At 33.1% G+C, this 17747-nt stretch overlaps 1 protein-coding gene and 1 non-coding gene across 14 annotated transcripts in view; one reads left to right on the top strand and one right to left on the bottom strand.

Moving 5' to 3' along the window:
- Window positions 1-17747, bottom strand: part of LOC138703651 (phosphatidylinositol 4-phosphate 5-kinase type-1 alpha-like) — a 196921-nt gene that overhangs the window by 69988 nt on the left and 109186 nt on the right. For 11 of the 13 annotated variants that reach the window (XM_069831761.1, XM_069831769.1, XM_069831715.1 and 8 more), the window contains 2 exons: window positions 9926-10100; window positions 3229-3437 (listed from right to left, as the gene is read on the bottom strand). In XM_069831761.1, the coding sequence (XP_069687862.1) occupies window positions 3229-3437; window positions 9926-10100 (384 nt within the window). Of the gene's footprint in view, window positions 1-1331; window positions 1454-3228; window positions 3438-9925; window positions 10101-16858; window positions 16928-17747 lie in introns of those variants that run through there. The other 2 variants (XM_069831731.1, XM_069831793.1) reach the window with 2 other exon arrangements.
- TRNAC-ACA (transfer RNA cysteine (anticodon ACA)) lies at window positions 4335-4410 on the top strand. Its single transcript has one exon. It is a non-coding gene; the product is annotated as a tRNA-Cys (tRNA).

The following is a 17747-nucleotide window of genomic DNA, read 5'->3' as shown; positions in this document are numbered from 1 at the left end:
AAAGGTCTTAATTTTTTATTTATAACTCTATGGTTAAGACAATTTAAATGGATTGAAACAGTGAATATAGTTCCGTACTACCAAGTCAATCATGATTTTATGCATGCACACAACACAACACGATACTTCGAAAGTCTTAGATCACCTAAAGGGCAATTGCTGAAATGCTGATGAGACATTACATGCTTCTAAAACTAGACATTATCTATTTATAGTAACACTGCACCAATGATAATGATTTTCGTTGAGAAGTAGCCTCCTTATCACTTCCTCTTGCTCCTGCTAGCATAGATTTCATTCAATCCAAGCCTTCCAACTCGAACACATTATCACTAAATTATATGTGCAGTTCTTATTTGAATACCATTCTGATACGTAAAATGTTTCAAAGAATATAATGACAATTTTTCCCTTTTTTAGAAATAAACCCCTGCTATATAACCCCTTTTGCTATATAAAAACATAACCATTTAAAAAATAACCTCCTAAACGGGATCCATTTGATGTTTTGATTGAATCTTTAATAGCATGTCGTAATCAAATTTTTGTACTTTAAAATGACATAACATGGAATGTCTACGATTTATAGAATCTTCAGAATAACGATCTTCATATTACTTTGCACGCAAATTTACAAAAAAAAAATGTAATAAATGACTACATAATTGTGTCCATCCGATAAAGAATACAGACAGGTTATTTACTTTAACCTAGGGAATCTATCAAAAAAAAATCTGGAGCAGATACTGAGTTGTCATGTTTCGTAGGTGTTCAGTTTTACATGGAATGACTCCTGTAAAGCTTTACACAAATCACGAGGAACACCTGCCATGGTAGATGACTGATATAAAGCCTAACACACACAAGTACCGGTAGGTGTACTGTTTTTCGAAATGAACATGATAATGAGAGGAATTGTGGAGTGTTGGTGGAATGAAGAGAGAAAAATGGGAGAAATCCGAAAAAAAATCCTCAGAACCTTGAATGTGTCCATCACAAATACAACTATGCCATCCCCAAGATTTGAACTTGGGACCATAGTCATCGTAAGTCAGCACTCTATTAACTGACATACGAAGGTAAGCACACCTACTACTTGTATTATTAGTCTTAGAAAGACCACAACTCTTAAGTGTGGCTTAAATTCACTTTATCAATTCATCTTCTAATATCTCACTTTTACTCATAACACTTAAATATCCCATGTCAATAAACATAGTGAAAAGATACGTTCATAATCAAGAAGGATTACTACAAGATGTTAATAGTATCTATCTTCTACCTCTACATTAAACTCTGTGGCATCAGCTATATAGAGAGAGACTACAAAATTGACAGAAGAAACATCACCACTCACAATACGTTCCCACAGCCTGCATTTCTGCAGTTTGTGTATTTATCTTGAAATCTTGTTTGCCTGACCTGTCTCTTCCACATTTTTTCATTGGGGTATCTAAAGAAAAAAGGGTATAACAAATAAGATAACCTTCATTGCTGCATTAATTTAACCCTGAATATACTCAACGAATTCTGATACTTTGAATGTGGGTATGTCTAATACACTTCTACATTAGTAAAATGAGTAAAGTTAGTACATTAGTAAACAATACATGTCTGAATACTCTTAAAAATACAAATTTTCTACTCATACTATTAGGAACTGTCAATTGTTGAATATATACTATGGCAGGTAAAGTTAATCCAAGAAAATTATTTTTGCTATACTTCATGAACTACATTGTTACCCCAACACATGCACCTTAATATTTTGGTGATGAATGCAAGATATGTATAAATACGTTACACATACTATCCTAAGTTAAGTTACAGAAGTGAAAACCCACCATTTCTTTAAGTTATTTTCAATGAAAAGAAAGGAAAAGAAATTATTTATGGGAAAGCCCAACAGTAGAAATATAACTGCATGACAGAATGGAGAATCTAAATGTGGGAACTACAACTGAATAGTTGCCCACAGAACAAGGCTGTAACCCTCATTTCTTATAAGTTTACTTCTTCATGGATTAAGGTTGTTAATGAAGAGCTGTGACTAATGTTTGTTCAGTTGAATTTAAAGATTTCTCCCCTTGTCAAGGGTTGCCTTTTATTGCTTGACACCTGAGTCTTCTGTCACTCTATTGGCCCTCATCAAGGTTGTGTTCTTGTACTGCCCCGGCAATTCCTTCTCTCTAGGTGATGTGTGATCTTTGTCTTTTCCTGCGTCCTTGTGATGACCATAACAAAATCTGCTTTGACCATCTCTCTTCTGGCATCCTTTGAATACGACTGTACCATTGCAATGCTTTACTTCCAGTCTTTCAGCTATCGATTCCTTTTGGTTCATTTTTACTCTTATTACATAATTTCTAATTCGTTGTAATCTAGAAACTTGGCAACTCCTTCTGAATACATCCATTTTCAGAAAATATAGCTTTTGTTTTTGCCTTTCGGTCAGTTAAAATACTTTCAATGATGATCTTCAAAATCAGGACACCATTAAGAACTCGAATTACACCTTTTGTTTCTGCAACAACAGAACCAAGATATTTGAAGTGCACCACAGATCTTATCTTACCCATTCCAGTTATGTCCAAATTCTGTCCATCTTCATCAACCATTAAATACTCCGTCTTCTTTGCATTTATCCTCAATTCACTTGCTTTATATGTCTTGCACAGCTTTTTTTTTTACTGTATTTTGTGCATCGTCTCTATCCTGTGCTATTATCACCTGATCATCGGCAAATAACAAGTACACATTTTTGTCCTTTACTGGAACATCCTTAACATGACAAGTTTTATCCCATTTCTGAAGAACATTCTTTACATATATTTTTAATAAAGTAGTAATGTTTGTACCAATATTAAACTCAGACACACGTCTGATGGTAAATCTTGCTCTAAAAAATTAAAAGTATGTACAGTATGTGTTTTTTGCCCATTTCTGAAGAATTTCGTATTACCAGACCAAAAAAAGTATTAAATCAAAGCCTCTAATTTTTTTCTGATATCTTCCTTACAAGATACTCCAAGGCTGATTACAATCTTGTTCTGGGCGGCTAATCAATTATAACCCAAGTGTTGAACACAGCCAAAGTATTACTGCAGCTTTTATTCTGATATTTCTTTCGATTGAAAGGAATCAATTTCTTTAAATATGAAATATGTGAACAAGCACCAGTAATAAGTTTAACAAATAAGAAAAGACATAACATGCTGCAATTCTTACCTATATCACCACTGCTCGATGACTCTGTAAAGGAAGGTGTTCCTTCTGTCCAAGTGGGAGTAGATCCTTCAACAGAAGCTGGTGGTGTCCACGTGAGTGTACGTCCTGTGGCAGTTGCTCCAGAACCAAAACCGGATGTGGATGAACTGGATTCCACACTTAAAGATGATTTATTCTCTGGTCGAGACTCTAATCTCACATCTGATATACTGGAATAAGAATTATGTGGGTTTAATAAGGTTGATATACATCAGTTCACTAGTTACAAAAAAGAAAGCGACTGAGAATGAAGAAGACTCAAAAGAGGTAAAAGCCTGGACTTCTTTCATGGTCGATTATGAACAATGAAATTCACAACAATGAAGTGAACAAAACGGCAGGAGAGAGAAGAATATTCTACTCACATCCTTTTTCTGTTCACCTCAAGATGAAGGTACAGTAGAGTCTAATGACATGAATTCCAACATTCATCATCAGCAATGGAAAAAGCATACACCTGAGTATTAGGCTACTTCTGTACGTGGATAAAATTATCATAATTATCGTAACTTGTTTCTGTTTCCAAATATGTATGTACAATTGTACACGAGAGTATGCACATATGTGATGATGGTGATTAGCCTTTAAAGGCAAAAATGATATAAAAAAATTAAATACACAAAAACATGGGAATTATCAACAATGCATTCACATGTTCAAAAACGCACCCGCTTGTGCCTCTACAACATTGTCATGAGACCTGTCCTCTCATATGGAAGCAAAGCTTTAAAAAAGAAACAGGATATTAGCAAAATAACAGCTTGCGAAATGAGATTTATCAGAAGGACTGCAGGTTACACCAAACTTGATCACAGGAGATATGAGGACATCATGATGAAACTGCATGAATTGATATTTAAAACAGATAATAATAAGTGTGGAAAAATATGAAATTCATACACTCCCCAAAAATATAAAAAAATATGAAATTTTGCTTTAAAAAAATATTAACAGGAGCATAAAATTATGCGCTCCTGCATACATATGACGTGTAACGTCTCAAGTGCAGGTAGTAAAGCCGTAAAATAGCATTACGAGAGGGGTTCGGCCGGTGCCGTGAATCGTGTCCCGGCATGGCTCAGTTGGTAAGAGCGCTCAGCGCACAGAGCTGAGAGGTCCTGGGTTCGATTCCCGGTGTCGGTACGAATTTTTCTCGTATTTAATAGTAATAATACAATAGACTAATTCATAGTAGTCGTGTAATATTCAATGAGGTGGGCGAGACCTCATACATATGAATATTTGATGTATTAACAATTAATATTTGAGGAGAAAAATTCGCTCCGGTGCCAGGGATCAAACCCGGGTCCTTGGTTCTACGTACCAAGTGCTCTGACCACCTAGCTATGCTGAATTCAATCCACAGCACCGGATCGAATTCTCTTCCTTCAATGTTTCCCTTTATGGCCTGACTCCAAGTTAGGCATATATGTTGACGTATATATCCAATGTCAACTGCCATTATACTAGGAGCACACTCAGCTGAGTGACTTATTTGGCCGGGATTCCGCGGTTAAGTGCACAATAATCTGTACAGACATATGCACTGCTAGCTATGAGAATATTATAGATTTATTAATTTGTCATACAGAATAATATCTGTAATATTGACAATTAATATTTGAGAAGAAAAATTCGCTACGGCATCGGGGAAGTGTAAACTTATGATATTAGCAAGTGGAATCATAACTGTCACAATATAAAGTTTATAAAAATAACATTAAGGATGCTAAGATAACTGTGTCATAACAAATGATAAAGCATCAGGAACAAATTTAGTGTACACTGATAAGGCTAACATGTAAACTTAAAATTTAATGATAATGCAATGAGGTTCGTATGATAAACTTTGATATACCTTACACAAAAATTTACAACTTTGTATATAAATAATGATATCAGAAGTGATGGAAAAGGGTATATATAATTTTATAAACCAGATCAGATCATAGGTTAGTTTAAAATTTCGTGTCAGCCAATTACATTTATGACCAAACCTGTACATGAAATCAATAATGGATCTCAAATAATGATAGCAATTTCATGCCACACTTTGATTATAAAGATTTTCATAAAATGTCTGAAAAAATTAAATACAAGTTAGTTAGTTCAATTATGAATAGTAACTTATCTTTTCTGGCTAAATGTGTAAATAACTTTTATTATTACCATTGAAAAAACCAAACATAAGAAGAATGAATGTAACTTTGATACTTATTAATTAATACAAAGATCCATAGGAAAAAAGAAAATTTTTAGTTTGAGTAGGTCTACATGAAATGAGCACTGGTGACATATACATAGAATATTTTTAACAGTAAATCCTCAAGAGGTTTAATCTCGCGAAATAATCTTGTAAATCAATATAAAAACAATAGTATAGATTAAACTAATACAATAGTACAAAGAGAGAGAGTGAACTTTGAAAGTGGTTAACTGATAATAATCAATTCACATCAGGAATAAAAGAACTCAAGAGCAAATGATTTCATATGAATATTACGACAGAAGAAAATATAAACCAAACAATTATGGAATGTTTAAATAAAGTACCGGTATATCACTGTATAACTGAAAAGTGTGATTGAAGTCTGAATCACAGTTGGAAAATAAAACATGGCAATTATGGAACTGCTTTGAGTGAAACCAAATACCCTCCAACAATAATATTGGAAAACTTGTCTGTCTAGCATTGCAAGTGGCACCGAAAAGTGACTGTGCTGCTATCTAGCAGCTTGAAATATTGATAAATCCTTGCAGCCAGTGTGCTGGGTTACATGAGGAAAAGCAGAGAAGTGTGCATTTGATGTCAATAAGAAAATGCAAAGCAATAGTATATAATTTGGAGTCAATTTGTTCACAACATTTTACATTAATAAGAACTTACAAAGTTATTGGAACAGAAATAAAATGGTACAATTCTCGTATTTTCAAATGTAATTACGATTTAGTTGTGCATGACTTTAGCAGCGTTATTATATCGTTTATTTCATTTCCTAGCTATATGATTGTCCATTTTATTTTTGATGTTACAATTTATCATCACATTGAAATATTTATCAATGAATATACTTGCACAGCTGTTGCAAACAGAAATGTTAACTGGGGACACTATCATTTTAATTAGTTCTTTTTTACACCAATTTTATTTTAGTTTTACAAAGAGCATTATCATTTTTTCAAAACATTAGGACATAATTTTGGCTTAGGAGATAAATATTCTTAGGGAAAACCATTTTTGAATCTTTATAGGTTTTTTTTTTTTTTTTTTTTTTTTTTTTTAAGATTTCGACAAATTTCGTGATTCACTCTGCTATACACCCATCCTGCAACACAAACTCTTGCATTTTGTTGCAATACATTTTCTTCGTTTGTATGCTATACATTTTCGTCATCATTAACAGTTTCATCCAAATAGGAGATATCTATAAGTTAAATTTAGCTGCCTCGATATCCCTTTTATTGAGTAAGAAATAAGAAATGCCAACTTCACAGTTGCTTCTTTCAGGAGGGCTTTAGAAATAATTCCTCATAGTTGCTGAATTGTAGCTCTAAACTTTGAGCAGTCTGTCTGGAATCACGCTGTTCCCACCTTCAGATCGAATAACAGAAAAAAGATTTTCTATGCAGTCTTGTATTGATCTTATTAAACTTTTTTTTTATCAATGGCAGGTACTTGACTGATGTCATTCACCCATATGAAGCCAGTTATGTAAACCAATTTACCGACTGAGTCATTGCCCAGGATGCACCGTAGGAGGCTGGTCTACACTACACCCGCTATGAGATGATTATGCTTGCCCAATACAAGTTATAAATTGAGGGTACACTGGGGATCGAACCTGGGTCCACAGAATTATAAATCCAGCACTCTAGCAGCGAGACTACCATGGCAGCTTTTAAATCCATACTTATAAATACAATTTTTTCCACAGAATTTTAAAATGAGGATTCATATTATTATCTATAAAATGAAGTTTATCTAGGCATTCGACTTGATTAATCTGTCAAATAGCTTGAAATTGTAATGTTTTAAATAAATTGTTCCTTATGCTCTTAATCAAATGTCGTATATCATGAAACAAATATATATTATGTTTTCATAATTGTGTTCAAAGTAAGTCTGTACTTCGTTACATCCAAGAAGTTTCCTCCCTTTAGTATCATTTGATCCTTGGCCTGAAACAATCTCTTTAGGTATAAAGTCTGTATCTTTTATTTTAACTTTACATCAAGCAGACGTAACTTTTAAATCTCTGCAGACATGACATCTTTTGATAGAAAATAATCTAGGATTTGCTTTAAAAGTTTGGACATTCCTCAAAGCATAAAAATCATTGTTTGGTTTGAAAGTGGTACTTCTGAATCTTTTACGTCAGTTGAAGGATGTTGATTAGGCCATGTATGTTCAATTCGATGAATCTCTCAAAGTAACTGCTTTAGCATTATAGATTATATTTTCCTTCAAAAATATTTCATCTACAACAATAATTAGAATCTTTTCATTCAATGGGAGAATTTCAGTTTTTATTTTTAATAATTAATTATAAAATGATGAGATGAGACCGCTGGGTTCGGAGTTAGACTCGCTAACCCTTCGGCCTCACCTCATCTCACTACTTCTCGCCAAAAAATTGTAGAAAATTATAAAAAGTTGTAAAAATTGTAATTGTAATCTTGTAAAATTTTGACTTGTTCCACATCTTAGAGCTTCATTGCTAATGTAAGATCTATGGAATATAATAAATAAAATAAAATATATATATATATATATATATATATATATATATATATATAATTCTGTGTTTTTGACAAACAAGATGCCTGGGCAGACGATTTTTTAAAATAAATTATATAATAGATATTTCAAAATACTTCATAAAAAATATGTGGAACTTGTGTGTGACTTAAAATAAGAAAGAACATAAGATAAAATCAATATCAAAAGAGTCACTTTTTTAAACAATTCTCTTTCATTGAAAGTACCTGAGAAAAGGAAAACAGCTTATTACATTGCAAGAAATTCAATACAGTCTTCACAAATACCAGAATCTTTCAAAATATATGACTGTAACAACAGCTTACAGCAAGTATGTTACACTGCAAACTTGAAATAAATGTAACTTAGTATTCTATAAATCCATACTGAAGAAACAAACATAACTTACTGTTTTATAAAATAAAATGAAGATATAATCAACTTTTATACATTTTCTAGACTGTTTATACATACTCTGGAATGAAAAATGGAGATTGTGTGAAATAAAACACCTGTCTCCAGCATATGACACACAAACTTCAAATTTTGTGTGAATATTGAGATAAATTGTGCCAGTGAATATTAAAATAACGTGCAAGTGATTCCAGCTGCATTATTTTTAAAGAATCAAAACAATATATTTCACCTATAAGAAGGAGATGGAAATCATTTTAGTAGCCTACAGCACAGAAAATACAGAGCATGGTAAAAACTATTAATTATTTACTTAACAACACTTCCAAGCTACAGATTTGATGAAATGACTTATACAGCCATAAAGGAGCAATGGTAGAATAAAATGACAGACTCGAAGAAAACTTGCCCCACAGTTGTGCTCATCACTCACGAATCTTATAACGAGATGAATCTAATATTCCTAACATGTTATTTAGTCGTATATTTGAAGTTCATTTTAAACTAAACAAATGATACACTACCAGTAACCAGTAAATATTAGCAGCGCATGCATGAAATAAGCTGCTGTTTCTCAAATCAATGTCGAGCACAATTGTTACTGGAGAATGATCGGATGGTATAAAGGATAAAATGATAAACGTATCTTTACTTTTCTTATAAGCAATTACAAATTTTATTCATAATATTAATATATTTCTCAAATAAAAAACATTTCTAAATGTCCAAAATAATCTGAGTTTTACAGAAAGAAAGGTAATAATGTTTCTTTACAAAATGCGATCACTACACTTAAGTATTTAAATATTAAATAGTTTAAGATTTATATGGCAAAAACAATCGAAATATGCTTTATTCAACAATTACAAGTACATAGGGTGAGTCGGTTTTTCTTTGATTAATCAATGGAGATAAGGCAAAAATCATACCAGCCATCACATATAATTATAAACCAGTGTTGCATTGCATACTGGGTTAACGTTCTAATATCTTCATGATTTACTGAAAATATTCATCATTACTTCAGTAATTTGCATTAAGGGAAAACACATACATTAGAATGGTAATATATACTGATGTATGACAGATTGATAACATTACTTAAAAGAACAAAGGAAACTCTATCGGTCTATTCATTTTGCTATCTGTTAAGATAAAATTATGCAATTCAGAATGACAGCTGTATCAGCTGTCTCTCTTTATATAATCTTCAGTCTTGCATTGTACATAATGTGGTAATGGTGGAAGTCATGATTAGAATCATGCAGGTAATTTACAAAGATAGTACTTCATAGCCATTTCTGTATTATTGGTAAGATCTGTGTATAACTGATATACTTTTTAAATAACTAGGCTTGAAATAAATTAAATTTACGTGGAAATTAAAAATTATGTAAGGACCAGTATCTTTCTTCAAACAGCCTTTTATCATATACACAAACAAAAGATGATACGACTATAATATATATAGAGTTGTAGTCTTACCTGACTGTTTCTGATTCACGATACGTCTTCACAACATGGTGGGTCATGTGACCAGGGCCAAGTCTATGTCTCAGCGGGTTAGTTGGATCCACAAGGTCACCTCTCAATGCATCTTCAAATGCAGGGGGAGGAGTGGAAGAGCAGGGCACAGGGGAATAACTGCTCACAAGTCCACCTACATGCAGAAGGGCAGGGTAATTATATGAGAATACCTGGTGGATACAATAATCCATTACTGTATAACAATACTCTAAAATATTTATTTTTGTTTTAGAAGTTTTGTACAATAGATCCTGAGTTGTACAATTTTAGCCTTTCTTTAAGTTAGTGATATTTTCGGCACTGTAAATCTACTTCCTTTTCGAATTTATGAAAAACATAACTCATCTGTTTAATTGTTCTAGGGAAACAGTGCACTAGACTGATTAGAAATAAAATTTTAAGAAGTCTTCTTTTATTTATATCAATATATGCAGCATACGTATTCAAAACTAAACTACATAATCAGCTTTAAAAACTGTTTTTAATTATTCTTTTGTAAATTAAAAAATCAGTATAGCTGTAACTCGTATTATTATAGGAAGGAAGAATTGAGTTGAAATATTTTTCCAAGAATAAGCGAAAAATGAAACAGAAGTATCGGTACTTCTGGAAATGTTAATGATAAAACTTCTCTAGAATATGGAAGGTAACTGTTGCTGAAGAAAGATTTTTTGCATATAAGATAGGATACATTTCTGATACAATCCACTCTTTCATGATAACATAAATTTGTCAAAGTGTATGCTTTATTTTCACCGACTACAATGCTTTCTCAGATCATTTTAAACAAGAGACCCACTTCATTAAGAGAAGTGTAGCTTATCTTACGCATGCAAAGCCTGGTTCCACAAAAACCTATATATTATGTTACTGACAAATTGCAACATTAGTAGAAAATGATGATGCATTTGAAACTATGAGAATGAGTTTTGAAGAACTAGTATTGGTACACTTTCAAATTTTACACATCTTCTCATGCTTGTTTATGTAATACCACATGTACAACATCTTTCATTGGAACATTTAATGTACATGTGCACAGATGTATACTGATGCTGATTGGCCGAGACAGTCTGTATTACTTCCTCTTACTATGGCATATCCAGAATAGAGTGACAGCACGAATATAACTCTGTATCACGTAATAGTACCTACTGATTTCTCAAAATTACTATTTCGTTTTTATATCATACCATAACTATAAACTTAAATATTCTATCTAACATTTAAGAATCACTACAAAATATACTTAAAACATGATCTTTCAAGTAGTAGATGTGGAGGACATATATTTGATTAATATTTATTTCGGAATATGTATGATAGAGTATGATATGTAATATTTATTTAAAAACATAAAATTACTTAGTCACACGTTAAAAAGTGTTAAAATTTTTAAAAAGGTATATACCTTCGACACACGGCCCGTTTCGACGTGATATTACGTCTTCATCAGTCTCTCCTGAACTAGTCAGTAGTCGAAGGTATAGGCCTATACCTTTTTTAAAATCTTAACACTTTTTAACATGTGACTAAGTAATTTTATGTTTTTAACAAACAAAGTATTAACGGGAACTTTAATCAATTAATATTTATTTATTTAAATATCACATTCTAGACAGAAGTTCACACTAAATATTATAAAAATGATTTCAATTACATATTGTAAATGTTTTAAAATATGTTTATGTGTTGTTTTACATTAACAAGAATATTTTAAATTTCCGGTTTCAATTTCAATTCATCTTTAGTGTATGTAATTAATGCATAACCTCGAATTAAGAATCCAAAGCACATGTGAGACAAAATTGAGTTTCAAGTAGAAAACGGGTCTATGGTGTGTTTTGAACACTTTAACACACCAGATTAATCTTTGGTGTTGAGTATAAAGAGAGCATGTAAATGAAAAGCTTGGAGTAAGGATCTAAAAGCATGAGTAGGAGGGTCTGTACAAAGAGTGAATGTTCTGCTCGTGCTAACTGCTTCACATTTGGTGTTACACTTAGTGTTTCAAACACTTTTGGTACCATATTACACTTTATGATTCAAATATTTATATCTAATTTACTGTTAACTTTTACAATGGATGAATAAAGCACTAGTGGAATCGACCTTTCACATCAGATGTAAATGAAATGACACAGGACACAATGGCGGAAGCTGAAAGCTAACCCATTTGAGTCAAGCAATGGACAGTCCTATATGTCAAGAAAAAATAAGCATATAAATGGAAGGATAAAATCACATAGAGAAATTTGACTAGGCATGTAAAAAGCCTGGATATAAACAGATCATTGCTAACCAGAAACTATCTTTGTTTACAGATTAGTACAGGCTCACTAACGAAGAGAAAACTGTCACAGAATCTAAGAGACGAAATAGGGGAAAAATGATGCTACTAACTGTAAACATAGTAACTTTTTTTAGATACAAAAAGTTCGCAATTGCAAGACTATTCTGCAGTATATTATCAATGTTAAGTCACTAACGTTTACAAACAATACAAAGATATTTAAAAGATTGAATCACAGCTTCAAAAAGAAGATATAAAAATTGCCTCGACCACTTTAGGATAATGTTAAGCAATTCTTAATAGGATATTTAAAAGCTTTTCCAGACAAGCTCATTATGGTTGAACTAAAAGTGAAAACAAATATCTGTTCCCAGACTTGACTATAACTACTGGTAGTATGTTTCTAGCTTTCAAGGGCAAACATCCAGTGACAAGATGTACATGTAACTGCTGCAAACACTGCTTACACTTTGAAATACAAGATTTTTTTTTTTTTGCAACAATTAAAACTACTGAGTACAGTATCTTTATTCACTCGCAGTCTATGATATAATATGTTCTTGTAGTGAAACCCAAGTCCTACACTTCGCAATATGCGAGCTATCGATTCACTGGTCTGCATTTTCAATCTCTTTTTTCTGTTGTTTTGCATCTAATATGCTATTCTTGATGGATTTTGTGTGCTGAATTCGAAAATAATCTCCAATTTTTTCCAACACGTCAGGTTTCCTTACACATCATAAAGTGAATAAATGGTAATAAATTAATTACTACCTAGAACTGAAGTTACAGCTTTGTGAAATGTCATTAAAAATTATTTTCAACAAGCATAAAAACTAGGCTACAAATTACTGTTAACCATTGACAGTCACGTTCATAACCTTACCTCAATATTGCACTTCAAATTTTCTCCTTACTGATCTCCTCGAATATTGTTCAGAGCAATCCCTTTTTAACATTCAGCTATAGTCAGCCATCATGTTAACATTCCAGATTCCTTGATACCTCATTTCTTATATTTATGATATCATGGTGAAATCTTTCACCTTGTTTGTCACTAAAATCTCCTAAATTATCAGAAAATAATTTAGAAGGAAATATACTTTAACTCTCATGTTGCAACCAATCTGTTAGAAACTTTGTAACATCACTTTCACTATTTTAACGTAATCTGGGTATTTTTTTTATTGTCAAGGAAATTCCAGGCTCCTTTACATTTCCACTCATAATATTCTCGAACTGTCTGTCCATTATCAATTTTCGAATTTGTGGGCTAATAAATATACCAGCTTTAATTTTTCCATAGGTTAATGAGGAAAATTTTACAAAAAAGGTATTTAAAGCATTCACTGTTTTTAGAGCTTTCACAAACTGTTTCATTAAACCTAATTTCACAAGCAGAGGTGGCTACAATATTTTTGAGGGATTGATTAAAGACTCACTTTTTATATTTTTTCACCCAATGTTAAATTAGTCCTAGGTGGCCACTGTATCTTTTTCCCATTGCTCTGACCTAGCTCTGCTATCCCATTCACATAAGAAACAAGAATATTTTATGAAACCAGCCTGCTGATCAAGTAATAGTCCAAAAATCTTGAAATCTCCACAGACAAACCACTCACGGTTTTCATACTGCAGTTTTTGGAACAAAAGCTTTAGATTTCCAGGTCTCCTTTAAAAGAACAGAGTGAGTCACAGGAATGGAAGGATGAAATGTTTCCGTTATGAAGCAAAATACCTTTTAAGACTTTTCTAAGATGAATCTATGAACAGCACTATTATTTTGTACTCTCAAGAAAAAATCAGAACTTCTGACGACACACTTCATTTTAACATGACAATGAATAAAACAAAACTGAAGTACCAAGTTTAAAACAATAACTTTTAAAGGAACATAGGTTATCTCTGAGAGGTTTTAAATGTATATTCTCACAGGCTGGATCTCACCTCCATAAATCTGTATACGTGATCCTCTGTCATTTAGCTACCTCATGCATTGTTTCAAAAGCAAGCTCTTAAAACAATAAATAATTCCTTAAATTGTTATGACCTGAAAATACTTGAGATTTCAACTTTCTGTTTATAGATGATGTTAGGTGGAGAAACATAAGACTCTTAAAGAATAAATAACGGATGTCTTACCACCAGTTCATTTCACGCAATTAAAAGAATGGAAATAGGAAGACTAGGCTTTATCCAATATAGAAGGGAGCATATTCTTTCACAATTCAAGTAATAAAGTTGAAATTATAAACTGTCGTGCCTCTCGAATAATTTTTTTAAACAAATGTCAAGTCCAGAGAAATAATGATTTACTATATTCTAAAAACTAAAAAAATGTTAGAAACATAAAATTCAGTTTGTGAAAAATTCTGACATGGCACACAAAAACAGATCTCATTTTTCAGAAAGAGTCCAGTTTCGCTGTGAGATCAGACTCAATAGCAAGGACAGCAAGGTGATTTAGGCTATCTATCGATTGTGGTGATGTTAAATATTTTTTATCTGCTTTCTACACAAACACAAATTTTGATCAGTGTTACCACGCAAGCTAACGGTGTCGAAAATTTCCAGAAAGATTTAAATTCTAAAATTTATACTCTATACAAGAGATATGTTTCACTCACTCATATTTTTGTATGAGTTTCCAGAAATTTTCCACCCCCTAAAACCTGCCACTCTGTGCAAGTACCCACTTTGCCATCTCCTAAATACGGCCCTGATTATACAGGGCATTTACAAATGTTTCATCAGGTTTTAAGTCAGATATTTGCGAAAACTATGGATGCAATATGTTTGTGCTAATCATGAATCAAAAGAAAACCCCTGAAAGTTTATTTTTCCATTATTGTAACCCTGAGGCCGAGATGTAGATGGGAAGATAATATTAAAATGGATTTGAGGGAGGTGGGATATGATGATAGAGAATAGATTAATCTTGCTCAGGATAGGGACCAATGGCGGGCTTATATGCGGCAATGAACCTCCGGGTTCCTTAAAAGCCAGTAAGTAAGTAAGTATTATTGTAACCCTGGCACGTGTAGACAGACGGCAGCACAAGCATAGTTTTCAAAATGATGTCTATGCAGCAGAAAGCATTCATAGTTTTGTTATATGAGAAGTCATTTTCCTTTGTTACTGTACAGTGTGTGTTCCAGAGACAACACCCTGGCACTTCACCGCCAGGTCACCAAAGCATTCTGTGACGGCATCGTCAATTTAAGGCAACTGGTAGTGTGACTAAAAGTAAAAGCAGTGGACGCACAAACGTTTCTAATGAAACAGTGAAGTTGAGTGAGGGCGAGTTTCATTTGCAGCCCTCAGAAATCAACATACTGCTCCAATCGGGAACTTGATATTCCACAACCGACTGTATGGAAAATTTTACAAACCCGATTGCAAATGAAATCATACTGCATAGCCTACAGTTACTGTAAAAGCTAAAACTGGAAGACTTCGTCAAACGATATGAATTTTGTAATTTCATGCAGGTCGCTATGGAGGAGAACGATGGTTTTGAGAATCTTCTAGTGTTCAGTGAAGAGGCCACATTTCACTTGAGTGGCATAGTTAATCGCCATAATGTACGCATCTGGGATACTGAAAAGCCACATTTGACAGTGTAACATGAACGAGATTCTCCAAAAGTGAATGTGTTTGCTGCAGTGTCTAAATAAAAGCTGTACAGCTCCTTTTTTTCACGTAGACAACAGTGACTGGTATGTCATTCCTCAATATGCTGCAGCAATTGGTTGTTTCTTCATGTGACAGGATTCCAATAACTTCATATTTCAGCTTGATGGGCACTGCCCCATTGGCATACTAAAGTGCGTCGCTACCTGAACACTGAACTCCCTCGCCATTGAATTGGGCGTTTGGCTGAAGATCACTTAGCATTGTTACAGTGGCCTCCTAGATCCCGACCTAATGGTCTGTGATTTTTTTTTCTGGGGGTGTGTAAAAGACAGTGTATGTGCCACCACTATCAGCAACTTTGGTTGAGCTCAAGGATAGCATTACAGATGCATTTACGACCATTACCAGGAATATGCTACTGCGCATATGGGACAAACTTCAATATTGCATCGATGTGTGTCATGTAATGAGAGGAAGTAACATCGAACATTTGTGAAGGTGTGTCTGAAACTTGGACAGTTTCTGATTATTTTGATGTATCATACATTATTCTAAGTGTTATATTTTTCTTTATGCAGCAGCTTAAAACCTGATGAATCATTTGTAATTGCCCTATATTATGTTATATTATAACGGGCATGAGAATGGATTCAGTGCATCCCTAAGACTCTGAGAAAACAATGAATCATTGATATCTATAGGAATAGAATAGTCAAAGCCTCTTAATATTATTGCATCTATAACATTAAAATGAAACCACAAATAAGTTATACCACCTCTGACAAAATTTCAAACTTGTTACCTTTATTACCTGGGGACAGGGGTAATACAGTAATCTTCCAGTATACACGTATAACTAATTTTTCTCTTAATGCGAATAAGGGACTTTCCTCGAGTTTCTTCTAAATATTAGACTCCGAGTGCTTCATGTGACAGATTTACATTGGCTCAACTCAACTAACCATTCTGGTCCTGTTGTTTGTCCAATTTTCTTTCTTCTTCCAAATTCTTTGCTTTTCCCTTCCATCTTCCTATGGAATAGACATGCAAAAAAATGGGACGCAAATTTAAATACCATTTCAGATCATTAACTTAGTCTTCAATGGCGTCTATGGGAAAAATATATAATTTTTATCACTGCCAATGGTGGAGGGTAAATTACAGAAGTTGATATGTCTTCTGGTTAACACTAAATTCAAATGCAGTCAGGCTGAGTTGTGCATTGCATAATTTACTGATAAATATAAAGCCATGCAGAGAATTAATTAGTGTTTCCCAACAATTCTCAATCATGCCTTCTTTCTGGGAACAAAAATTACAGAGTGAATTAGCCAACTCCTTAAGCGGAACTAATTCACACTCTTGTCGAAACAAAACACTTTTTCAATGTGTGAAACTGTGTTCACTTGTCTTACTCTCCTTACTCCTTTTTTTTCCATTCTATTAAACTGGATCAGAGAATGAGATTATTGCAATAAGCACACAAGAGGTAACGAGTGAGGGAGGCTAGTCAGGCCAAGTCATCATTTACTTCGATTTTCATATAAACCTGTCACACTCAATTACCCTATAAATTTATTTTAAAAACATACATATATATATATATATATATATATATATATATATATGATATCTATGTTTTTTCTTCCTTTTTTTTTTTTTTTTTTTACTCTGTTATTTAATAAAATGTCTTAACATTATGTGGAATGGCCCCCTGAGCACGAGTATGTAACTTACTCTTTCTGGAGGTGCTAGACCAGGGCTGGGCACCGAGAGCGAATCCAAACTCTAAACGGGGACACTTATTCATCCGTCATGGCATCAACGCTGAGCGGTATTCGGCGGAGAAGA

This window comes from Periplaneta americana, chromosome 1, assembly GCF_040183065.1.
Source record: "Periplaneta americana isolate PAMFEO1 chromosome 1, P.americana_PAMFEO1_priV1, whole genome shotgun sequence".
NCBI lineage: Eukaryota > Metazoa > Arthropoda > Insecta > Blattodea > Blattidae > Periplaneta > Periplaneta americana.
This window is presented reverse-complemented; position numbering and strand designations above follow the sequence as displayed.